The sequence below is a fragment of the Spodoptera frugiperda genome, chromosome 5 (assembly GCF_023101765.2).
Source record: "Spodoptera frugiperda isolate SF20-4 chromosome 5, AGI-APGP_CSIRO_Sfru_2.0, whole genome shotgun sequence".
NCBI classification, from domain to species: Eukaryota; Metazoa; Arthropoda; class Insecta; order Lepidoptera; family Noctuidae; genus Spodoptera; species Spodoptera frugiperda.
In genome coordinates, this window is record NC_064216.1 from 7,837,609 (window position 1) to 7,863,686 (window position 26,078).

Sequence of the window (26,078 nt, forward strand, 5' to 3'; positions counted from 1 at the left end):
TATAGTTTATCTATAATCACTTCTTGTTTGGTACTCTGCAGACTGCAAAAATAGTAAATACTTAAATTTTATTAATCGTGCTAGCTATCTAAATAGATAGATGTATAAATAAAAATCTACTTAAAATTAATTTTGTAACCCGATTTACCAATATGTTTAGTACTACTTACTGACCTTTCATGTTTTTGATTAAAAACTGTTGCCATCTGTCTCTATTAGAATGTGGGTACTTATTCAAAGTATATACCAACAAAGATACTATAGTTCTACTATAGGTAGGTACCTAGTTTATTCAACGTTATTCGAGTGTTTAGTGACCGGACAAACAATAACAACAAGTAGATGTATGTTGTTTATTTTTCTTTATTAAATTACAAAGTACAGGATTTTAGTACCTAAAGAAATGGATATTTTCTTATATACCTACACATGGAAATCTAATAGGGATAGGACTAAACGAAAAGATAAATTAGTTATTGAACCTCACATTATCCCCAATAATGCTTCGTGAACTTGAGCCCACTAAAGCCTCTTCGTCGATATCAACAATTAAACTGCAGAGCTCTTCGAATTGCTCCAAAAGACCAAATGCTTCTCTACAATTGAATGTCGCTGCGACTTCTTTAGGTGTTTGATTTCTGTGATTGACTGCATATAAATCGGCTCCTAAGTCCACTAGGATATTAATAAGCCGAATGTTGTTGCTCATGGCTGCAAAGTGTAAAGGTTGTCGCCCACCCGGTGCATCAGGGTCATTCACTATTGCACCTTTCTCTACGAGAAGACGTAGTATTCTTTCTTCTTCTCTGGTTGGAATACACATCATAACAAATTCTGAAAGATAAATAAATAATAAGCAAAAATATTAAGAGCTGCAGTAGGTGTCTTTTTTTTTAAGAACTCACGTAGGAATAATCCTGTGTCCATTGGAGTTAACCTTGGCATAAGTCTAGCGCCATGGTCGAATAACATAGACGCCATTCGCCAAGATGGCCTGAAAAATAATTTGAATAGGTTGAAACATAATTTCTGCTACGAGAATAAATACGTACCTACTTACCAATATCTACCTACTTGGGTGCCGTTAAGAAACTAGAAATATTTACTCGTTTACGGGTGGACTATGTCCAGCAGTGGTGCTGGACATAGCCCTCTCCAAAGTCTCCCACAGTACCTACACCCACTGCAGCCTTTCGCATCCCATCACTGCCATCCCCCTTGCGAATATCGTCACTCCAACTAGCTGGATGGCGGGCTACACTACGTTTTACCATTGCCTAGAGGTTTTTGATTTTGTATTGATTATCTACTTGGGAAAAAAACTTCTCCACCACACATTGGATAGGGTTGTTACAAAATATAAAATACCTTCTCATCAAGCACAAGGAGAGCGGTGTCATGCCCAAATGGTCTTTAATATTGACAGTCACTCCAGCTTTTAACAGCAACAAGACTGAGTCTTGGTTTCCCGAACATACAGCCAGGTGCAGAGCATTGCGACCCAAATGGTCCTTGTCGTTTATATTAGCTCCTCGGCTGCAAGGTTTTACACACACTTACTAAGAATTATGTCGTAATATTGTGACTAAGCACAGAATGAATAGATAGGTACATGTTTATAGTACAAAGACAGGTTTGATTATTAATGTAGCAAAGATGCTATGATTCGGTTATATCAAAGCTGTAGGTAATGTATGATAGTTAATTTTATAAATTTCCTGTCTAATGCATTCTTGAGAATGTGCGTATTTATGTAGCTATGGTTAGGTAAGCGCACATTACGAGTATCAGTAAAGAAGCAAGATACATAGTTGGTTACTTAAATGCAGATACTTAGGTGTAGTAAAGAGTAATTAAGTTATTTACTTTAGTAATATCTGTAACATCTTTTCGTCGCCCATTTCAGCAGCTATCAAGAAATCATTGTCATTGTGCAGGAATTCAATTGCCTTTTTGTACTTATTCGTGTCTTCATTTGAAAATAATGATAAGACTGATAAAGAGGCATGAGATTCAACAAATTCTTGATCGAATAGTGATCGCATTGATGTTGGAAAGGAAGGTATCTCGGCATCTAAAGATTCGTCCGAATACGCTGTGCAGACAACATGAATTAATTAAAATAAGTTAATCTAAATTTACTATCAATACTACACACATACACAGGCATATATCTAGTTGAGAGCTTAGTAGGTAGGTATATCAATTACGAAAAGTGAGACTTACCAGGGAGGTCAGTGTAGGTACTTACATGGGAAAGTAATTTAAAGTAAAAAAAACGCTTAAAAAAACTTAAATAAAAGAAAAAATAAAGTCATGAAAATTTAATGAAATTAAGACGATAACAAATAACTGCATAATTCATTTTAAGCTTTCATTACGGGCTATGTTGTCCTCCGTTCTTTAGAAAACTGAGCGATGCGGCTTCAGGTGTAGAAGTCAATGGGAACGTGCTGAATTGTTCACTCTCTAATATTGTTTCCAATTTTGGTACATTTTCTAGCAGAGACGATTTCTTTTTCGTTGACATTATCGTACCTTCGAAGTCCAAAAAGGCATCCTTATTTCTCAAGTAAGATATCACTATGGAATCATTGTCACAGTCAGAGTCACCAATCAATAGTTCGTTATCACTTTGAAGGTTAATGTCTATCATTTGCATTTCATCAGACGAATCGGTTCCTCTCAGCAGCGGCGGTACCAATTCATTTCTGAGATCGGTGCTGGTTGACGGCAAGTCAACAGGCGCACCGTTGTTATTTAGGTATTTCGTCAAAACCGTATCTCTGGCGTGAAACCCATTGTCGATAAGCAGTTCCTTAGAACTTGGATCACTGATGCAGCTTGAGTCCACAAGGACGAACATTGGCTCACGGTCACTTCCAAGGAAATCGAGATCTCTAGGCGTAAAGTGGACGCCCACCTCATCTTCGCTGGAAAGAACATAGTACGTAAGTGCGTTGAAGAAGTTTCTCAATGAAACTGGCGAAGTTTCCTCCCCTTGTTCTCTGGAACTAACGAAATAGTTTGTGTAGAGCGCTCGTTCGTTGACGTAACAGAAGGGTTATTGAATAACTTGTACCTGCTGAGAGTGACCGCGTGCGACTCGCGTTCTGCGCGGAGCCTGCTTTGCACTTGCATTAGATTCACGATATGAGCCGGTAAAATCTCGCGGTCGGGGTACCAATACGTCATGAACGATATGTATAGGTCGTTTGTTAATCGAAAGGAGCACATTTTAAGGTAATTAAAGAACCAAAACCGTGATGCATACGTCGGTTGCGCAATCTCCCTGGTCGGTTCTCCATCCTGCAGTCGCTGGCTTTCAGTGGATGTAACTGCGTCGTTGTAAGTCCCTCCTGGCGTACTCGTTGTAATACTTATCCTATTGTGGATCTTTTTATTCATATTAACTTATGAACGTGCAGTTTTGCTTAAATTACATTTACTTTTTAGAAAATTACTTTATTTTTTTCTATATTCTCTTTATTTATTCAATATTGACAAATGTACTTAACACTGACATTGATTTACGTAGGCCAGCATTTTGAAAAAGTATATGCCTATGTAAGTATTGCAGTAGGTAGGTACCTATCTAAGGTTTTACTAAAAATGAAACATCAATTTAAGATAATACTATTTTATTTAATACAGCAAGTTTACATTTACATACATATATAATAATTAACTAATACTAATTCAATGTAGAGTACATTAATAAAATGTGAAGTTTTACTCCACCGTAAACTATGAATGTTCAATGAAACTAACAACTATTTGATAAAAATTGGTTACATTTTATAAAATTATGTAGATAACAGATAATAATTATGATGAAAACCGAAGTACTCCAAGAAGAACATACAATCCACAAACTTTAAATAAATTTTACCGAATTACCTAACATTTTTCTTGGCAAAAGAAATTACAAAATCAAAATAAACAAAATAAAAAAATTAATTGTGATTTCATATAATTTGAATACTACTTAGGCCTTAATTGTAATTTATGTAAAATAAGTAAATATTAAATATTCTGACACTGTTATAAACTATTCCTATCACTAGGGTTTGTTAGGTATCCGCTACAAACTGCGAATTAAATGCACGACAATCTCCCACTCCAAATCAAAACCTGCTCTGGCGTCCATCCGACAACAAGCCTGGCCACCACTCTATCTGCTGGATTGCCTAATGTTCCATCCTGGCTGTTTATTCAAAGACCTGACCGTTTAAGGAATCTCAGGTTGTTGGGAATGGACACCGCTTTCAAACAACGCTTTACAGTATCAGTCGCCGATAGACAGGAATGTCTTGCTCTTGTACTCGCGGAGCCGAGCGCAGCAGCTCGGCCAGAGTGTAGAGGTCGTCGCGGGGCCTGTAGCTGTTCTGGTGGTTCATCATGCTGTCCGACCGCTTCCTGGCGACCATGAAGCGCTTCATCTTGTTAGCATATTGCCTCTTTCGACGAGCCTCCTCATACCGTTGTGCTAACTCTGCCGGACCAACTTGATACATGTCGGGGTAACCATGAGCGAGGGCCATGCGGTTTTGTTCAGAGAAGTATGAGTGGCGAGGATAGTCTCGTTCACGAGGTGAGATGACGACGGGTTCACTGTACCAGATGTCTCCATTCTCATCAACCTCGGGCTGCTCGTCTTCCGGATTTACATGTCCAACTCCATAATAGCGTTCTGGAACCCATTGGTTCTGTGCATTCCATTCCTGTTTCTTGCGTTCCTGTGCCTCCCACAAGTTGAGCAGAGCTCGGACATCGGCTGCGCTGAGACCAGAGTCTCGTTTGCGACGTTCTGAGGTAGGCCTAAACGTAAATGAAATTATTTAGTTACGATAATACTGTGATGACTTACATACTTACACCTATTCAAGGATGGAGGTTTATGTTGACCTGAAGTTCTTTTTATTTCCACCGGAATTTTTGGTGGCTGTTTTGGCAGAGGCAGCCGCTCCGCCCACCTTTGTGCCACTGCCGCGCTTTCGGCGGTGTGCGTCGTGTTCGTGAGTCATCGAATCCACGGGCGAGAGAGCATCGTGCTCCTCCGGTCTGAAAAATAGAATACTGTAAGTCTAGTGTTCTTATAATAGCAAATGCAATTGGTATTGGCCGGATGACTAAAGCACTCACTTCAGATTTTTCTTGCCCGAGCCAGATTTGGTGGCTACTTTAGTAGCGGCCCCCGCGCCGCCGACTTTAGTTCCGCTTCCTCGTTTGCGACGGCGCGAGTCGTAGCTGGTGGCCAAACCTTCCATTGCTGGGGGTTCACCATACAATTCCGGCCTCATGATCAAGTTATCGAGCTCCCCGTTGGGTTGCGGGGAGTCGAATCTCTGATCTACGCCCTGTTCGAATCCTTCGGAATTTCCTGCGAAAGATTGTGTTGTGTTTGAAAGTCGTAAAGTTCGAGGTCGCAAAAACATGAATAATCAGCAATGCAGATACTGCCATACAAATATTAATTTTAAGACAATGGATAAAAGTATGGCCCATAATTATCCGTTGTCTTGAATTTTTTTTTATAAAGTTATGTTAGTGTTGATAACCTAGGTACGGCTAGTTTATATTAGAGGCATTGAACCATACGCAGCACCAGAAAAATCCATAAAATGAGGTAGGTAAATGTTCCTATAACAAGTAACTTCATCACTATCTACATATTTGCAGTTCCAGATTAAGGTTAATGATTAGTTAACGTTTGTATAAATCCTTACGCCTATAACTCTATTCTTGTCCACTTAAACTGCATCAGGCAATAAAAGATGATTATAGTCGGCGGATTTGCAACTTGTTCGTTCGTACTGGGCTATTGTAGTACACAATTTCACAATCAGTACGTTATTATTGTACAGTGCACATTGTCAGTGTCCTGTTAAGTCCTAGGAGTTGCCTGTTCAAATACGAAATCTTTACTTCTTTAAATACCTACATAAATAATAATCAAAAATATGTGAGATGTCTTGTTAGGAACCTAAATTACCGATATACATAATATTAACGTTACGTAATAACGACTGATTGACGCCGAAAATAAAATAGCGATTACGTAGGTACTTACGACGAACAAATGTGCAAAAATTTAAGTTGAAGCAAAATTTCTGAACAAGTGAACACAATAATAAGTCAACTTATAACCCTTTTAATAGATACATAGAGGTACAATATAAAGCAACAAGTTCTCAGGGACCATTGACATTACCTTCCTCGCTTAGAGCCAACGGGTAAGGCTCCAAGTCATTTTTATCGCTCTTATTCAGGAAAAGCGATTGAGTGTCGTCTTTTGTCTGGTCCCAATTCTCGGGAAGCTCACCAATTGGGCCGCCATCATCTAAAATGTTATTTACATTGATAGTGTGTCTCGAAAATGTTCAAGACATTGTGCGTACCTACTGTGGCTACTGTGTACCTATTGAATTGATTATGTATAGACAGATAGACACTATAGATCATTATATTTTAGTCTTCGGTAGCGGTCGATTGGAGAGTTTCTTCATTTTGAGTGACATAAAAATTAAATGAGCAATTATTTTAGAACTACATTTACAAAATGAAACCAGGTATTCATTTCACATTCCTGGACCTATGAACCTTTGGTGTTGTTAAATAGGTCCATGTGTCTCGATTGAGTGTTATGTGCTGCAGATACTACCTAACCCTTAGACTGAGGGAGAAAATATCTAGAAACTTGCTTGCAAAACAGCTATGTAATTTACATAGAAAGTTGTGTGTTTTATGTGAGAGACGCAATAATTTTGTGAATGGATGTGATTACCAAGAGTAGGTAGACTGATACTTAGTATAGTGTGGCTAGCCAGGCCGCTGTCGATGGGTAGGTACCTATAATGAAAAGCTAAGTCATCTGGAAAGTTTTAACCTTTTTATCTAAAAGATCGAAGAATGTCTAAAGGAATACCTACATTGACCTAAACCTTCAGTGGAACGATAAGAAACTACACCTAGAATAGGAAACAGCGAGCAACCTGCTTAGGTATGATGAATGACCTAGAACCCTACCCTACTAGGTATGGTTTGATTAATCAATACTTTTCATGTAAAGATACGTACTATCCATCTTTCTTTTTTTAGACTGCCTCCCTAGGTGCACGGATTGTAGGTAAGTTTGTATCACGTATGATTCCTGTGTCAATAGAGATATAGCCGACAATATCAATATGATACCTGGATAATTTGTAAAACGAAAAGGAGGTGTAGGGTCCTAAATACGTGCCTTATTGGAAACTCCATTGGGAAAGAGCAGTCGTAAGTTTGAGCTTTAATTTTTTAAACTCTACAATTTTAAGATGGCTTAAACGGAGTAGATGTACCGTACTTAATCTGTAAGTATATTCTTATAATTAAGACATCATTTTTTAATATCGTCACCATGAAACCATCGTCACCATCAGAAGAGTGAGATCGTTAATTCTGCTATGTGCACCAATGTGCAGACATGTTTACGAAAGCGCAGGTGACGATGACTTATTCATACATGAGGGTGTTTTTATTGGTGTCCTTTATTTTAAGGAGAGTGAAATGGTCTCCTAGACTCTTTTATCAAGGAAGAGGATTCATTTTTATGTACTCCCCGACTACCTTACGTTATGCTCAATATGTCTCAGCAGATATGGCCAAGATTTTACCTAAGAGGTCTCGACTGAAGAGAGTTTTGGCTCCGGACCAGGAAATTTTTATTGATGTCAACTCAAGGCCATCCCTCAAAACATCAAAAGAGCTAACCCACTGTATATACCTTTAAGAACGTAGATTGTCTCTCATCTGTTTGAAGTTTCGAATAAATTTTATATCAATGAAAGCAAAAAGGGTGGACGACCACCTATTGATCTTAATTGGCAATATTTTGTGTATACGTACCTATGGTATACGTATATATTCTTTGTCCATATAATCCAGATAAATTCTACTTTGTGAAAATGCCTAAAATCGTGTTCATCAATAAATCCATTGAAAATGAGACAGCTCCGGCCTCCCTATCTTTGACCTTGAATATTTATAAGCCCTTTGTTGACCGAATGAAGACATCAAAATAACAACGCCCACATTATTCTCCCTTAAACTGTGACGCGCTTTCTATAAAATCTTTGTGAATGGATGTCTTGAATCGATAAAAGCTCCTATTTATAATCTATTATGTCCCAAAGGTCACAGTTTATGGAGAAAATATGGAACTACGCCGCAGAACAACATCGGCGCAGAAAGGACACCTGTTGACCTGTTGCTATATATAGATAGAACACTCCCGGCCGCGGCTGATCGATACTCTCACCAAAACAATACAAACGAACCGACATGATACCGATATCCTGCGCGTAGATTAGTAAGCCTGACATATGCTAAAAACTTTGATAAAGCCGTTGAAAAGTAAAGGGTTACGTACCTTTATTTGTAGGTGTAGGCACCGCACCTCCCATCAGAAAAACCGCAAAAAATGCGGCTAAATTAAATAATAACATCGTTGCCGAATTTCAGTATGCAAGGATAATTAATGTAGAATTATTATGAAAATGAGGAGGAACACTGGTTGCGACTGTTATGTGACCGAGCGCAGGGAGCGAGTGCCGTTTAGCAGAGCTCAAGCTGGAGAGAAAACCCATTGCTCCTGTCGATAAATTCGCGACATGCGCAGTGTGGAGTACAGGGACGTATTCACAAAGAATAAACACCCACGCAATTTGTTGTTGTTTATTGTTTAAATACCTTCCTAGCTGCTTAGCATAAAACTAAACTAATTGATTAGGTTCATTGATTAGTAACATTCTTATCTACCTAATTATTATAGAGGATTACAACTTAACAGTCCATTAACATTTATTTTATAAAACTTACAGGCTATGTTATTAAGGACTGTTTTACCTAACTTAGTTGTTACTAATTGATTGATCACCTAACAAGGGCCCTCAACTCGGGTAGCGGTGGTAACTTAGTTATGCGATCATACTATAGTAAGCACCACTTACAGCACTTTTTACAGAACCCCTATATACTTAGCTAACTGTTACTCAGTCCGCCCCTGCGTTACCTAGGTCTGACGTCCGCACGGCAGAGCTAAATAAGCCCTTCATAAAATAACATTATCGTGATGATGAGTCCCGACGGTAGAGGCGTCGGTACATATTAATTACATTACATTAAACATGTTCAAGCTTTTTACACTCACTTGAGATCACTGAATTAAGATTGTAACCAAGTCCGTGCCTTTAGTAGTGAGATTGAGCGCACTTCCCTTGATTGTAGTTCTATTGTGATGTGTACCTAGGTTAGAGGTATTAGGACGAAGCATCGTCTGAAATGGGTTAGAAGATGTTACATTTACAATGGTTATATCTATAGACACATGCTTAGATACCTATCTACAATGTTATACAATTGGCCCGTACCTAAATACACGGTACGTAGGTACCTTTATCAAAAGCTTGTATAATGTTTATGATTAGTTGGGTACCTATTTATTTATGTTAGGAGCCCCGTGTATCAGACCTACGAGACTTACAAAATCAAATGTTTTAGTTATCGACGTCTTACCCTAAAGATGTCAATAGTTCTCGAACCTATAGCCACCTGGGACTCTTTATCGGTAGCTAATGTTTACGACCATTCTACCAATGTGACCATTGAACGAAAATGTTAGCAGTCTATACCGGCCACCCTACAAATATTTCCCTTTAAACAAATACCAAATAAAAAAATATATAAACCGTAGTACGTTCCCTCATAAATGTAGGTAGGTACATTGGCAGATGGCGGTACTTACACACTTCAACAATAGCAGCTGAAGGTGCACAATGGTCGCGTAACGAGGCCCATCTTCTTGTTAAACACACAAAGGCAAGCCAATGGAACGTTCCCGTTTATGACGAGACCACGTCCTGTAAATAGACTCCGTACTCTGTATTGCTAAGAATTACCTACCTTCCATTTTAAACTTTGACATGGTTTATGATTTCCTTTGATGTAACTCTAATGGGGATAAAATGGCCATACGATATCAGACAAATTAATTTTTCTAAGTAGTTTTATGTGTGGGAGGTGACTATGTGATTGTGGGTAGGTAGTAGTAGTAGGTACGGAGTCCTTGGTCTATCGATTTCCCTACGTCGGGTAAAGTATTATTGAGATTTTTCAAGCTACATACTTTCTAGGGATATGCCGTAACAAGCAAAGCAGGTCTGTAAGAGGACTCAGGGCTCCTTAGAGGTGCTGTGGGTACCATTACTGTAGTTTTAGGGAGGTAAGAATATCCCTTGTTATGTTATTTATGGGTTCAGGTATTACGCTAAATGAATATTATATTGATGTTAAGTAACCAAACACCGTTAGATTTAATTATCATCCAAGTGTTTAAGTAGGTAAGTACTTCGACCTGGGGCATTACGTGTGGGAGAGCCAGCTTTGGCACTTCCGGCGTAATATAAGAAAACGAGCGTGAAACAACTTTTGTGTAGTTTCCCGTGTGTGAGGCTACCGGAGGCCGAATCCCCCTATTCCTATTTTTATGTAGGGTAATAAATATTTCATAGACAACCTCGTTTGTGCTTGTAAGTGCATTTAGCGAGCTAGGAGGTGCGTTCGATTCTTGGGTCGGGCACGGGAATGTTTTATTGGGGAATATAATTATTAGAAATTATACAGAGGCAAATTTACCTAAATTGAAAAAATTAAAACAATTTTGTGCATTGAACGCCTTTAATAATATACAAAAATATTCATACATAAATATGTAACAATTACCTACAATCTGATTACTATCCTGGATGTGAATATCTTAGTATTCCTAGATAAAATGAAAGATAAATATTTAAAACTAGATCATAGGCTCTACAGGACAAATATTAACATCTATTGCAATTACAATAAAAAGTAAAAAGAAGTTGTGACATTATGGTGTTAAAAAAAAACATAATTATGTACAAGTAAAAACAAAATGAAAAAGAAAAACAACTTATTGAGAATTACCACATAAATAAAACCATTGAAAATGCACTCCAGACAAATTGATTCATGCAGTAAGATAAGTGTTATCAATTATGTACTACCTGAATTGATAATAATTTATACCTACTTAAACATAGATACTCAGATAATTACAAAATTAGAAAGAACAATAAATGAAGTTGGTATGCAAGTTACCATCAAAGGTAATGCAAATACATACAACAATGACTTTATACCTCCTAAACTTTTAATGGTTCATTTTCAGTCTATTGCATTACATTAGTGCTTAGTGCTTAAGTGAACATGCAGTACTAGCTACTTTATTTGGGCATTATTACATCAACAATCCTAATCATAAGACAAATTGTACTAGAAAAAGGCGAGTCTACAATTACACATTACCCCCAGGTATGATAGATACCTGATCTACGTTTAATATCAATATTTTATTTAAAAATACATAATACTTTACGAGTGCAATTTTACTGCATTTTCGGTTAAAAATCTATTGGTGTTATATTAATTTAAATCTCATTTTTAACATTATTTAATTGGTTCCGAATTAGGCATAGTTGGATGCAATATAAAATAGGTCTAAGTTCACATTTGAATGTCCTAAGTACTTAATGTATTTGTATTATTGCTTATTAAGTTTGTAATAAAAATGACTATAATATCAGTGTCTTTTACTAGAATAGTGTACTATGTAAGTATGCTTTCTCAGTCTGTCAAGTTCTAAGTTATAAAAATTAATTAATTGAAGGCAGTACACATACATGGCCACATGGAATTTACATTTGAGAATCTTAAAACTATATGACATGCAAACAAGCCACTTTAACTTAGCTTCAGCAAAGGTCAACTAAACACACACTTCAAATGTTTTAGTCTATTTAGTATTTTCCTAATATTAATAATATCCTATAACTTTTTCTTTTTATTAGAATGTTTCCTACTTTTTTTCTTTTTACCATCATCAGAGCTAGAGCTGGAGGAGCTACTGGACTCAGTGCTTGATGATGAACTGGATGTGCTGTCACTACTGCTAGTGCTAGAGGTGGAATACTTCTTCTTTCTCCTTTTCAAAGACTTTTTCTTACGGTCCTCTTCACTTGATGAACTAGATTCAGTACTACTTGAAGAGCTTGATTCTGTTGAGCTATCAGATGATGTGGATGGTTTACGTTTCTTTTTGACAACCCTTTTAGTTTTGACCTTCTTTGAGCTGTTTTTGGTTGAGGTTTTCTGTTTTTTCTTAGTGTCAGTAGGTGTGGGAGTTCTGGGTTCAATATTCTGACCATCTTTCTTATGCCTCTTACTTTTGGTGTCTGGTTCTTCTTGGCTTTTGCGTTTTAATTTATTATTTTCTCTTTCAGTATTTCTGTCATTGTTCTCATGCCTATTCTTATGTTCTACAGATTTTTCTGACTCTCTTTGCCTGGCTGGTGAAGACCTTCCCCTTGGTTCAGAATCAGAATTACGTCTATTTCTTGTATATTCATTTCTTTGTGACTCTTGTTTGTACTCTTTAACATTTTTGTCGGAATTCCTTGAAGAGTTTTTATCATTATGGTTTACTTTACTTCTATCATTTTCATGTTTGTCTGAGTCATATTTGTACTCTCTTGTGCTTCTCTCTGAATTTCTTGATACACTATGATCATTATTTCTACTTCTGTCATATTCTTTCTTATTAGACTCATGTTTATGATCTTTACTGTTTTTGTTAGAATTGCGAGAAATATTATTATCAGGAGAACCATCTCTTTTTCTATTATTATTGTGTCTGCTAGACTCATTTCTATTATATTCCTTATTATTTCTATCAGATTTTCTTGACACATTATTGTCATTGTTATGATTATTTCTGTCATCCCTCGATCGGTCACGTTTTGAACGGCTTCTACTTCTCTTCCTATGTGACCTTTCTTCGACCCTGTGGTTTGATTCTCTTTCACGTCTGCTATGTCTGTCTGATCTATGTTCTCTTTCTCTATCTTTTTCACGGTCATCATGCCTTTTATTATTGCTGTGATGATGTCTATCATGATTCCTATGTTCATCATTTTTGTTTCTAGAATGTGTAGGCTTATCATTCTTCATATTGTTTCCCTTTTCCCTTTCTAGAGCTTCTTCATCATTGAAATACTTTACACCTCTGCCTTTGCCTAACCACTTCATCTTTGACACAGATTGAGAGAAATCTACATGAATTCTTCTGTCATCAATTAATACATTATCCATTTTGAAATATGCATCTTCACAAGATTTTTTATCATCAAATTCAATGAAAGCATACTGTAAAGAGTCACCAGTTTTTTTATCTCTAATGACCTCACAGCTGACAATTTTACCAAATCTACTGAATATAATCTCTAAGTCATCATCAGTAGTAACTGGATTTAGTTTGCAAACAAATAGAACATTTTCAGGAGGAGCAATATCAGCATCTGGCAGGTCACCTACAATTTCTAGAATAGTTGCACGAGCTTTAGCTTCTTTCTCTTCAATCATTTCCTGTATTTCAGCTGCAGACTTGCCTTGTGTTTCATCAATTTCCTCATCTGGAGCGATTCTACCACCCTTCAGACGCTCAGCGCTTGGAGATGGTGATCTTGACGGGGCCCTCAGTCCATGGGGATCATTGAAGGGATCTTCAAGTACTACAGTGTGTGTTATACGTACATCGCGATACGGACGGTAGCCCTCGTCACATATAACATCGTTCAATTTCCTCAGCACATCATGCCCCTCAGTAACCTCGCCGATAACGCAGTGAATGCCATCCAAGGAGTCTAAATCAGGCGCCAAGGTGAAGAAGAACTGCGAACCGATCATCATATCTCCGGTGCCCACCATTGAGAGCAAACCTGCGCCTGTGTGTCGAATCTTGGGCATTTTTTCACCAGAAAAGAATCGTTTGTCTGGTCCTTCCAGCAGACCGAATATAGACTGTCCGCCAGAACCTTCACCTGTTGGGTCACCGGTCTGAGCTATGAAGCCACTTCTGATCGTATGGAACAAGTTGTAGTTGTAGTATTTCATCTTGCACAACTTTAGAAAATTCAAACATGTTACGGGTCTTTGATCTAGATATAAATCCACCGTAATGTCACCAAGAGTTGTTTCAATCACAACAGCCATTGTGTAAACAGTGAAATGTGTCCAATTGTCTTCACATTTATATTAAAATACTTTAGAAACAGTAAAAACGATAATCACTATTTATGCTAAAAAATTTGACACATCATACGAAGAAATAAATACATAACCTAACTTTTAGAAATATTTGATTGTTGCTAGAGTAAAAAAATATTTTTAGGTTATGGGTACAGGGTAAATTAGAAAACGCTTTAGAAACGGTAATTGTTCAATAATAATAATTTTGGGCTACAAATAGATGCTTTTTACACGAGTTGATAAAATATTGTAAAAAATTGTTGCTAACGCCCTCTTACTATGAATAAAAGCATTAACTGTACCAATCTTCAAATAGTGTTCCACACAGAACTGGTTTAGTAACACCAATATAAAGAAGATGGCGCTCATTTGAACTTTGAAGTCTTGAAGAGTTGGGATAAGAAAATAGCAGCTATTTTAGTGATATTATAATACAGAAAATATAGTATATTCACAGAGATGTAAAATCACTCTATAAAAAATGCTCCATCGAAGACCAATGCTTACCGGATTGTAAATAAGTAGGAAAGGTAAATAAGTATGTACCTAGTAGTACATTTAGTAAAATAAATGACCGACGTAAAGTATTTTAAAGATTTCTTATAAGTATGGCGATAGAGAATATATTTACTTAAATATGTAGGTATTATCTAGGTATTAAAAATTGAATAATTTGTCTACTTTTGATAATTTCGTAAAAAAATCCAATACATAAGGGACTGATCTGGGAATGTGACTGCGGAGCAGAAACTCTGTCCTGTACATGTACCTACTTAGATATGTAACTAACAAAGTAAGTATCAATGTTTCATAATAACTTCCAATATGGAAGTGTCGAACGCAGGCCATGCAATTCACCAATTTCCGACTCACGGTTCTAGAAAATCTAATAAAGGCAGTTTCACTCACCCTGCTTCCGCCCGCACCCCTAATAAAGTGACTATTGAAAATTTACCAACCATTCTTCCAAGAATATAAGGTTAGCCAACATGAATGACGATATCACCTAAAGAAACGTATATTGCGAACGAAATACAACACTATAACGGGGTGTTAAGGTTGGTTTTTTCAAATCAATTTCGTGTTAAGGTGGTTTGAAATTGTTGCAGCTTCCAGGAGCGAGGTTACGTGTCGAAATAATAAAATAAAGTGTACGCGATGGAAAATATGATATAAACAATAGGAAGTAGTGTGCGTCTTTTTAAAATTTTGCCAATACATTTTTTTTTTATGGAGGCAAGGGTAAGTGATATTTAATTTAATTTAATATTTAAATATTAAAGGTACTTACGTATAATTTAGTAATTGGTTAAGTACTTACCTACGTACATGTTGAGTATTTTTAAAAGTTACCTCATCTTATATTATTTTTACGTAGTTACACCATTCTTCTATCAATTAAGTATGCATCTACACCACAAAGATTAGTCTTATTTTTCAGTGATCGCTAGATTCTTTTTTTGTGATAAACCAAAATAAAAGTACAACCAACCAATTTTTCGAAACACCATTTCGACACCAGCAATTTATACTACGCTAACTCAAAAAGCGTACTTTACAGTAGAGGCGTTTAAAGGGAAAAACGTGATAACTTTTACATTAATTAAGATACTTTTTTGAAATTTGGTATGCTTAATATTTAATTTATTCATTGTAATATCTCATATTTATATTTCCTTAATTATTTCTATTTTTTGATTTAGCGCAAGTTAGCCGTATATAAACGTAATTCATCAAAAAATTTTTACATCTTATACACGTCTAACTTATGTTAGCGTAGTGTAGTACGGGACGTCGTAGTGCATGATCAATCATCTGATGCATATTTCAATATTTTTATAAAGAACATGTACTTACTTACAAAAGGAATAGTCAACGTACCATTAATAAACGAATTAATACGTTAACACATAAGTATTTACTACGTAAAAGTCGCTAAGTCGTTCTATTTACAAACGAACAAGTATACACACGAACGCACTAAACTACGCTAACTATGAGTTAGTGCAGTGTTGCACAGATTTTGACCAAAGTGATCCCCGCGCACACTCCGCTAATAATAGTTGGCGTAATATAAATCGAGTGATTTCAAAAAGTACCTTTACTTAGCGTTTTATAAGATTTGTAACTTTCTTATTTTTGCATATTTCTTCTCAATTTTTTAATGACGTATGTAAGAACACATTTTAAGCAACTTGGCATAAAAAAAGATTTTACCAAATTTCGAGTTAGCGTAGTATAAATTGCTGGTGTCGATTTGCAATTTGCGAGCGCGGGCGCGTGGTTCAAAATTCGAATTGAAGTAGTGGCGCACGTACGAATAGAATAGAACCGTAAACATTTACACTAGTGATTGCGAGTGTTGTTTGTTGTTGAGTCGGCGGAAACTGCCGTATGTGTTGGGACACCTTATAGGCGGCCTGCCTCATGGGAACGAAATACAAATAATACCATAACAACATTGATTTTCACCATACAAATAAAATAACAAAAATACACAAAAAGTGAAAAAAGTTTGTTATCTTTTTTTTGTTAGACTTAATACTGGCCATTTTTGCAGAAAAAATTGCAGATGCTAAATAATGACAATAAAAATAAATTCATTTTTTTTTTCATTTCAGCTAATGGCGTTTTATATTTTTTTTCGAGAACTATAGCCAGTTGGCGTACACAACTTAGTATGTAAACCTCTTTGCGGTTATTGAGTAGTTACCATAGATATAAATATTTATGTAGTTACTATAAGGAGGTTTTTCAAGGTTTTCAGTTTTTTTTGTCAAAACTTTTTTTAATAGACCAATAGAAGAATTTGAGAATACTTCAATTAAGTAAGTGTAATAAAAAAAAATAAGTTCTTTTCTGCATGGTAGGTACCAAAGCGTAAACTTTTCTACGTTTATCGCGATATGATCTCCATGAAAAAGCAATCAAATCGCAAGTGAGCGTCAAACCGAGGCTACAAATAACTGTGGATGTGTTTTTAAGGAGGCATAGGCCACGGTCGCCAGGGGTGACGCCTGTATTTCCATACAAATGTTGCATAATTTAAAAAGGACTCTGAATGCGCTGCTCGCGTTATAAAACTCGTGTTTTATACGATTCATTACGTAGAACGTCATACTTATATTATGTGCACGCGTTAAAGCGTGAAGTTTCAATGCGGTATTATCTTAATACTCGTATCTACACAACTTTTAATCCCGGTTTAACTTAATGATTATTACTTTTATGCTTAATGGCGTACACATGCCTTAATAATATTGATTCTTTTTCCAACTTTTGGTTGCTTAACTTCACCTGACTGATCTGGAAGGCTTTTGTCAAGTTAATTAGGTACGTAGGTGTTTTAAACGCAAAAAGTTTGTATACATACATAAGTTCACGCCTCCCAAGGGGCAGAGATAGGACCGCCAATTGCTACGAATCTTACATACCTCTTTCGCTTCACTAACAGTCTTCAGTCTTTTCATGCATGCTTTTAAAGTTTGCATTTACAAAATATTACTCGGGCTCACTTTCAATATCATAACAGGTTCCTTATACAACACGTTCCTGATATTTACCTATAACGTAGGTAAATACAATTTTTATATCGATAAACGAGGGATAAGAAAGAAACTCTTCGACAAAAATCCCTAGTAATCTTATAAAGCCAAAATACAAGCCAATAAATGAACATTGTGTCCGGAAGACTCCCTACTGGTAGATTTAATCTGTTTAGAGTTTGCCATAAAACGTAGCCGATAAAATAAAGTGAGGCGCGCAAAAATCTCCTTGTCTTATCGCTATCCGGCAAGATTACACATAAAAATGTTAAATGATCTTGAACGCGTATTGAAAAAATACGAGGAAATGGCGGGAGAAATTGGAAAATGGCCGCGCGCTACTTTCGAGTGCGGTGTTTGGTGAGATGTTCGGTGTAAACACGTTCTTTGAAATTATAACATAGTTTTTATAAACTTAAATTTTTGTTTGATATCCATTAGTAGTAATGTACTGAGAGTCATTAATTTTACCAATAATATGCCATATGTGTTGTACAGACAATCTATAGATATTTTAGAACTATATACCTAGTTCTAAACTTAAATTTTATTATAACTCAGCAAATAACCATCTAATCATATTGTTTTTATCTTTGGAAACAGATCAGTTAAAAGGTGAAATCAAACTATAAAATTTCGCGTATCGCATTTCGTATAAAAAAAGATTTTTTTAGGTGAACATATAAATATCGTGTATCGTTAAGTAGGTAAGTATAATTTTAAGGTTATTAGACGTGTTAATTTTAATACCATTAGTTTTTTTAATCAGAAAATATATTTCTTTACAAGTGCACCGTAAATTAGTGAATGGGCTGTAGCTTAGCGTTGGGGTCGCGAAGTGTTAGTGACGGCGACACGCGAACTTGTCGCCTCTCGTGAAATCTAATCTTGACGAGTAATGGCGACTATAACATCATGTTGTTACGCCGTTCATTATATTCATAAGAAACCAACGTCAGTAGTTTTAGTTTACCGTTTATTTTGTAAATGTAGGTGGTTGCATTTTTATCTTCTCTTATACCTATATAAAAATTAATTACTGTTCGTTAGTCTTGAAAAACTCAAAAAGGCTGAATGGCACAAATAATGCAAGACCAAAATTAGCTAAATAGATTGTGGAAGTCCAGGAAATGTTTAAAAATAAAAAATATTGAGGCGGTACGAAGTTTGCCGGGTCAGCTAGTTTTAAATAAAAGTGTTATGCTTGTTGTGAGATTGTTTAGTGATAACGTTATGATATAGGACATAGGGTGATATAGGTTGATAGCCTTTTTTGTGACCAAAATATATCCAACTAATTCATACACGTATTAAATAACGTAACACAAGTACCTGTTTAGCGGATGTTAAAATAATTTATAAACTTAGGTAAGACGTGGAATAACCAACATACACTATAGTATCTATACGAATATAAATTGTTATTACTTTGAAACTGATAAAGGGAACTTAACACTTAAATATCAATACCCAGCCCCCTCTTAACTAGTTCGGGCTAACAATATTGCGAAATCAGAAGGTGTCTACACGTGAACATAAAATATTCTTTACGATATTACCATACAGCAAAGTAATGGTATAAATAAAGAAAGTGTCGTGTCGGGGCGTTCGGTGGGCCGATTGGCTTCGATTATTGCCCCGCGGAGACTAATATCCCTTTCTTTCGCAAATGTTTTTTGGGGAATGTTATTTTTTGGCGCGTCGGTCGCAGATGGCGGGCGGGCCTCGTGAAATTGCTGGCTATTGGAGTGTCTCCGACGGCACAGTTGGGATTCTGTAAGTAGGGTCACTTACGTTAAGTAGGCTCTTAGTCGGGCACGTGTTGTCCCGTCACAGTCAGCAGGTGCGTTTCAGGACAGTTGCGCAATTGTGATTGAAATTGCTCCCGGTTTGTGGGGGTTGATTTTATTGCTTATTCAGCTGGTATTGCTCTTTTGTATTTATATATTTTTTCGTTTATTATTATTGGCGCTCTTTGTTTCTGATTGGGTATATACCTATCTGAGTTTTTAGAAGGAGGGTGGATTGAAGTTAAAGAACAAGGAAGTGTTAAAATCACCGTACGAAACTATTTTTGTGCACTACAACTACATTATTACGGAAAATTCACATTTACTCACCATAACTAGGCAAGCAGCGTACGCAGTTTCTAATATAAGAACGGAGGCAAAAAGTAAACAAGGCACAGAGGCAGTTTCCGGCAGATATTAAAGGCATATCTCTCTATTATGAGCGGGAAGTTCTGTAATTTAAGGGCGTTCGCAGCGCCGCGGCATATGGCGGCTCCAGAAGGGTTGTGACCCTCACACACGTGGAGCATATCGATGTTTTGATTTTCCATGATGAATTAGGGCTGTTATTGTTATTTATTTACGTAAATGATACTGTGTTTGCTTTTTATTTTTCTGAGTTAAGTATAGGTACTTACAAACTTTTTAAATAATGTTGAGCGTATAGATTTATTTAAATGATAAATACTATTTAACGGTAGGAGTACTAAGTAAAGACATCTAAAATTTTTAATTTATTAACATATTAGACATTACAATTACAAACACAAAAATGTTGATACCGCTACGGATGAACTACGTGCTACGAACCACACAAGCATTGCTGTCGTAGCACCGCTACGAGCTACCTGACTACGTTCTCGTAGTAGGCTCGTAGTTACCCTTTAATTTTCAATGTCTTTAAAGACATGATACACTTAAATAGAAGTCATGGATCACAAGATCGATTAATCGGTATTTTAGAAATAGGTCAAACACTGTAATATTGCTAACTGTTTTCTATAGTAACTACCGTTGGGAGTAACAAAGCTTTTTTCATTTCTTCACTTTTAAATATTCAAGCATCGTAGCCTAAATAAACTTACAACACTTGATGTATCACAACAAATGCGTTGCAGATTACCTGAGATACAGTTAAATTAATCTCTTGTATGCCAGTATATCTATTGGGACACAATAAAAAACACATTGTGTCTCGCGTAGATCTGTGCTTCCGACATACTACGGGTTAAAAGTAGTCTTCAGTGGTGTACCTTCAAGATTATCACAGACAGAGTTTATCGATAAGTTTCTCGACAATGCCCATCACTACTGCCGGCGCTCGTTGCTCAGACACAGCTGCAGTACGGGCCGGTTCTCGATTATAACTAGCTTAGTGAAGTCGCGATACAGGCGAACGTGTGCGAAACTTTACTTGAATGCTTCATTTGTATCGCTATGCATGAAGATATGACGGAGGTGTTAATTGGACCAACTTGTTTAGTAAAATATGTATATTTATTTACCTGTTATAAACTTACGTAATAAAAACTAAAACAAACCCTTATAGGGTTAGTTTTTTTTGGAATAGTAAAATAGTGTTCTTTTCGCAGATGCAATACTTAAGCGAGAACATTCAAACTTTCATGATTTGAAATAATTAGACTTGTTTCTGTAATTCAATTTTGGCGATGAACTGTCATAAACATAATATTATTATTGAATAAAGTTTTATTTCTAAAATACAGGACAGATCTAAGCTATATCTGGACAGATCTAGAGTTGTTAAACTTATGGTAATTTCTCAACTCTATAATGCTTTGAACAATATCATTATTTTAAACACATCTAACACAATAATTGAAAATACTCGTAACGCACAATAAAATAATCCTTACAGACATAATTTTCCCAACAAAACATTAACATCTGCACAAGTCTACAGCCGTAGGTTACGGAAACGCAAACAGCTTTAAAATTGGTTGTCAGAAAACATAATGTCGGCAAGAAGGGTTGGGTTGCGTGCCCTTTGCATATTCTTGACATTTTAAATTGTTTATTTGCGAACAAGTGTCAAGTTATTTATTCAGTGACTGTTTGCTTGGCACCGTATGTCGATTGCTACGGTATTTTCGTACTTAAAGACTAGATATTACTGCTTCGAAAATGGTTTAAGTTCGCTTCCCAGGTCGGGCAATGTTATCGAAAAATCCTCAGTTTACAAATTATGTAGACATATGTACTAGCACTAGGTTCTAGGGCCACCCGCTATTATATGTGATTGTTAACATAAAGTGAGTGTTACATAGTATGAGTACATCCTTGCCATTCCTTTTAATGATTATCCAAAAGGTATGACGTTGTATAGAGACTACGAAACAGTTTCTAGTGTTTGCAGGCAATTTTTTGCGAATTGCTTGCCACAGATGCTTTTTACAGCATTGTATGGCGACTGGAAGTGTCGTTAGTGCCTTAATTTTGCTTCTTCTTCTAGTTTATTGAAGTTTTATTCCACTAGTGTAGTTACGGCTGACTTTCTCTATGATATTTGTAAAAAAATATTTTTTGTATTGTAATCTTTCAAGTAAATAGTACATAATATAATTTTATTCACGTTAAGTCTTAATGAGATAAGGTGCAACCAAGCAGACTGATCACCTGATGGTAATCAACATCGCCCATGGTCGATAACAGTAAAGGAGTTACAAATGCGTTGCCGACCTTTGTGTGTATGTAGGTTGTGTGTATTGATTAATGATAAAGAGATAAATAAATAAAAATCTATTCTAGGTCGCCAGACAACAGACAACTTACTTTAACAGTTAACAGCGGCGTTTCGAATAGTTTTCAACAAGCAATAGCTGGAGTGATGACGTGAGCACTAAGTGCGGGCGACCGATAGTAAGTAAACGTAACTTTATGACGTGTACGCAAGTGTCGGGCGCCGGGCCGGCCGCAGCAGCGGTCGCGGCTAACCTGTAAATTGTCAGCGGACCGACCGCGTGATTAGCTCGCCCGTATCGCTGCCCGTTTTGTTTTGATATGCCCTACCCGCACCGCTCACACCGCTCACACCGCTCTGTGGCCACATGCCATGTAAGTTTCGGGTTAGCTACGAGCAGTTTGTGGTCGACCGCCCACTCGCAACTTCAACTAGTTCCATACCATTGTTTGTTTGGATTTTGTGTGATGACAGCCGTAAATATGATTTGATACAAGCTGTATTGTGGTCTACAACAACAATATTAAGGCTTATTATCAATAGTTCACTACTTAGTACATTGTCCTAAGTTCATTAATTCTATCAGTAAGTTCAGCAGCAGCTTCTGGTCTGAAATAGTTGTGTTAGCTCGTTACATACAAACGTCTGCGTCTTCGTAGCAAGGTGCTACGCTTGCTACGGCGTAGCATACAATTTTAAAGATTCTCCAAATAAGAGTGAATAGTCTTTCGTATTTAAAACTTTACCACATACCTACTTATTGTATTTTAGTATCAATATTCCTATTGCTTTTCTTTTATGCTTGTTATACATTAATACAATAATATAGTGCTACAGTGTTTAATTACAATATTTAAAAAAAGTTATCATTATTGCATAGATAGGCACTGTGTGTAATAAAACCCAAGACGAACACCTCTCCGTCCGTTTGCCAAAAGTTGTACTACAAACTGTCAAAAGTTGCCGCGCTGGAAAATCTTTGAGCGCAGGCGTGTGAGGGTAAGAAAGAGACGTCAGTATGGGGCGTCTCGTTCTTTCTGAACGAGGTCTGCGGGTCGCGGCTAACCCTCGGCGCGAGGTTTGCGGCGGGAAAAATGTGTGTTTCGGTGTGCCGATAGCGGAGCGCCGCAGCCCCGCAGCCCCGCCCAGTGAGCCCGCGCCGCACCCGCGCCCGCTAACGCGTCTTGAGCCACTTAGTCGCTAAGACGACGCACACACTGTTCTAGAACAGCGGGCTTTAATATCTACACACTGATTCTGTTATATCTTACTGTTAGGGACTTTGACTACGAGATGTTTCAGAGATATTCCTTCTTAAGATTTCAGTTACAAAAGTTCTTACAAAAAATCTCAAAGATTTTTTTCAAAATTGTAAAGAATGGTACTGATATACAGATATAAAATACGGTGGCTGCGGTTACTTATCCATATCTCTGAGATAAACCTTTCACACATGATATTCTTTAAGCTTCTGACAGGTCTATTCAGCCAACCCTAGATTAGAAGATGTTCCGAATTAACCACACTGTAAAGATGGTTCTCACCTAAAACATGCTTTCTTTCAGGAACATTTTAGTAATTGTTAAGATAGAGAACGCTGAAATTCATGAATTTGAAGGTAATTTCTTCAAGTTCTGTGAACACCGTCTTAGTTTCCGGCCAGATATGGAGCCGCGAGCTGTCAAAATGGAGTGGGAAAAAAGGCGGGAATGTGGCGTCGCTTTATGTGAAGCTCGTCATTGCGCTAGACAGAGAGCGCACGCCGGCGCGCCGTGCTCGAGAATGGGACATCGAACACAACGTGGTTTATAAGAAAACCCAAGACGTTGGGCGTGTTTGGCGGGTGGGCGTGTGGGTTCTGTACGTGTACTGGTGAGCCGCGCCTGTGTGAGTGTGTAACTACAGCCGCGTGGTTGTATTACCTTGCTAGTGTGCGTGCATCTACTGAAAGGTTGTTCTGGAAGCACGCTCATCCTTTTGTCAACGATACGGCGCTATATCGGCTTGGTGCTTTAGTTATTAAAGTGCGCAGTTAAATTTTACGATGAAATAAAATTTCCATTGTCGGCTAGCTCGAGGGCTCTGAGGTCCTTTATGCGGCAATGTCTGACATTGGAAGCACTTTCGACCTTATGTTACCATGATTAATTTTGCTGTTTCATGATATTTCAGCAGATGCCGTCTTTCGGGAATAATTCTATGAAAATGTAGCAATGCACGATCAAGTTCTACTCTGATATGATTCCTTTTAATATCTAACACATTTTGAGAAAACTGACCATAACTCGTGGTAGATCTCTTGTACATGTTATCCCAAGGGCTTAACTTGCGGTTGTTAATTAAATGTGGTTGAGAATACATTAAGAGAGTCAAGAAGAGAGTAGGAAGTTTGAGTAAATTATTTACATGACATGTTAACGGTACTATTATTGAATTCAAGTAGTTTTTTTTTTTTATAAAAACGTATTAGTAAATAGTGTTTTAGTCAGATGCTAATTAAATTTTCAGTTGATAGAAACCTTTAAAAATATTTTCAATATTTTTCTTTTGTACTTTTTCTGTTAAGGTGAAAAAGAAAACAAACCATTAAGTAATCTATTGTAGAAAAACAAAAGAGAATACACAATGTGTGTAAGGTAGAGTACATTGGAAGATTCCTTTGAAGCGCAGATTTAGCGATGCGAGGTGTGTGCGGCGGCGTATGGTTCACGTGCGCTGCTTGTCCCGCACCTAACTATCTCTTTTAATACTTATTTGTAGCCGAGTCCCCACACCCACATAGACACGTCCCCTCGTGTCGCGTTGCAGTGCGCCGCTGTGTGAGTGGACTTCTTTCGCCGTGCCCCTGTGTGCGGGCGAATTTCTTTCGAGACGTAATAAGGGGACCGTTTCTTTCCCGCTAAGGTTTTAATGTCGACCACGTTTCGGTGGCGGACGCCCGCGCCTTTCCGCGGTTACCGGTCCAAACTTTTTTTTCCATTTAGTGCGGACATTGTGTATTGTGTTTTTGTGGATTTTTCTGAGACGTCTTAATTTTTTTTCTTTGAGGTACGACTACTTTTTCTTAGTTTTCGATAAATAGTTTCAGCAACTTGCGGAATAATTTTCTTGAATTGATAAGAAACTAAAATGATAAGATGCCTGAAATTAATTAGTAGAAAGTTTGTTTAAGTCGGCAAACTTGTGTTTGTCGGCGGAGCGTGGAGAGGGCGGCGGGCGCGGCGCTCACTTGCGTGTTGTTTTCCCAAAAACCGCAGGCTCATTAGCCTCGGCGCACACTACGCCGCGGCGATTAAACTCCCGAGATAACGGCACATATTGTGATAACGTTGGGTAAACGCTTTGTTATGTACAGCCTATGACTTTGATTAGATTACTTCTAGTTTTGTTTATGTTATGTTGTGGGATGATGAGATCTTTTGTGTTGGATATAGATTTTCATTTGGAATAACAAAACTTTATGCCTTCGTATCTTGAATTAATTTTACGGGCTGTTATGTTAATTTTATGACACACATATAGATTTAGTTACACGTACCATGAGTTTTCAAGACTAAACTTTAGAACTATCTTTAAAGCTACAACGGAATGTAATAATTTCGTAAAAATGATTTTAAAGAAGTCCGTAACGTGTGTATCTATACTTCAGTGCCATCACTATACCAGAAACCCCAACACCGACCAAAAACATTAACAAGTAACATAATTCGCAAACTATTACGAAGTAACACTTTAGAGGAGCGATTCGCGGCAATTTATATTTTTGCGGGTCCGCATCGTAATACAATTATGTCCCATTTAGCCGGCGTCGGTAGCGGAAACTTGTTAAAAAGTAAGCGTGAACTCCCATTAGAGTGGTTGTAGGGATCCCTAAAGTTTCACCTGTAATCGGCGGGC

The 26,078-nt window shown here is 37.1% G+C and overlaps 4 protein-coding genes across 7 annotated transcripts in view; 1 reads left to right on the forward strand and 3 right to left on the reverse strand.

Annotated features, from left to right (window-relative positions):
• Positions 1-339: 339 nt before the first annotated feature.
• LOC118271798 (L-asparaginase) lies at positions 340-3,544 on the reverse strand. 3 transcript variants are annotated; one of them, XM_035588014.2, is made up of 6 exons: positions 3,275-3,544; positions 2,539-3,014; positions 1,867-2,095; positions 1,369-1,536; positions 906-994; positions 340-834 (listed from the first exon to the last, which is right to left on the reverse strand). In XM_035588014.2, the coding sequence occupies exons 1-6, from the start codon at positions 3,406-3,408 to the stop codon at positions 470-472; spliced, it is 1,461 nt and encodes a 486-aa protein (XP_035443907.2). In that variant the 5' UTR covers positions 3,409-3,544; the 3' UTR covers positions 340-469. The 3 variants fall into 3 exon arrangements, with proteins under 3 accessions (XP_035443907.2, XP_035443908.2, XP_035443906.2); XM_035588015.2 differs by having other exon boundaries at positions 2,539-2,933; positions 3,275-3,542; XM_035588013.2 differs by having other exon boundaries at positions 3,083-3,542.
• Positions 3,545-3,624: 80 nt separating this feature from the next.
• LOC118271799 (putative neuropeptide precursor protein) lies at positions 3,625-8,635 on the reverse strand. Of its 2 annotated transcripts, XM_035588016.2 has the most exons (5): positions 8,411-8,635; positions 6,215-6,343; positions 5,146-5,383; positions 4,909-5,064; positions 3,625-4,821 (listed from the first exon to the last, which is right to left on the reverse strand). In XM_035588016.2, the coding sequence occupies exons 1-5, from the start codon at positions 8,484-8,486 to the stop codon at positions 4,281-4,283; spliced, it is 1,140 nt and encodes a 379-aa protein (XP_035443909.2). In that variant the 5' UTR covers positions 8,487-8,635; the 3' UTR covers positions 3,625-4,280. The 2 variants fall into 2 exon arrangements, with proteins under 2 accessions (XP_035443909.2, XP_035443910.2); XM_035588017.2 differs by lacking the exon at positions 6,215-6,343.
• A 2,062-nt stretch (positions 8,636-10,697) lies between these two features.
• LOC118271816 (peptidyl-prolyl cis-trans isomerase sig-7) lies at positions 10,698-14,241 on the reverse strand. The gene has a single exon (XM_035588047.2). It carries the CDS (start codon positions 14,107-14,109, stop codon positions 11,887-11,889), a length of 2,223 nt encoding a protein of 740 aa, XP_035443940.2. The 5' UTR covers positions 14,110-14,241; the 3' UTR covers positions 10,698-11,886.
• Positions 14,242-25,091: 10,850 nt separating this feature from the next.
• The window catches only part of LOC118271959 (runt-related transcription factor 1), a 29,552-nt gene continuing 28,565 nt past the window's right edge, over positions 25,092-26,078 (forward strand). The window contains exon 1 of the mRNA XM_050693678.1: positions 25,092-25,229. The gene's annotated coding sequence lies outside the window, so the exon portion shown is untranslated. The remainder of the gene's footprint in view (positions 25,230-26,078) is intronic.

Excerpts from the sequence above, each read along its gene's own strand:
- LOC118271798 (XM_035588013.2), bottom strand. The coding sequence starts at position 3,408 with ATGAATAAAAAGATCCACAATAGGATAAGTATTACAACGAGTACGCCA. Across the intron at positions 3,015-3,082 it reads CACGCGGTCACTCTCAGCAG|TTCCAGAGAACAAGGGGAGG; the intron begins GTACAAGTTATT and ends CTATTTCGTTAG. Across the intron at positions 1,537-1,866 it reads ATGTTACAGATATTACTAAA|CCGAGGAGCTAATATAAACG; the intron begins GTAAATAACTTA and ends AAAACCTTGCAG.
- LOC118271799 (XM_035588016.2), bottom strand. The coding sequence starts at position 8,486 with ATGTTATTATTTAATTTAGCCGCATTTTTTGCGGTTTTTCTGATGGGA. Across the intron at positions 6,344-8,410 it reads GCCTACACCTACAAATAAAG|ATGATGGCGGCCCAATTGGT; the intron begins GTACGTAACCCT and ends ATAACATTTTAG. Across the intron at positions 5,065-5,145 it reads TCGGGCAAGAAAAATCTGAA|ACCGGAGGAGCACGATGCTC; the intron begins GTGAGTGCTTTA and ends TCTATTTTTCAG.
- LOC118271816 (XM_035588047.2), bottom strand. The coding sequence starts at position 14,109 with ATGGCTGTTGTGATTGAAACAACTCTTGGTGACATTACGGTGGATTTA.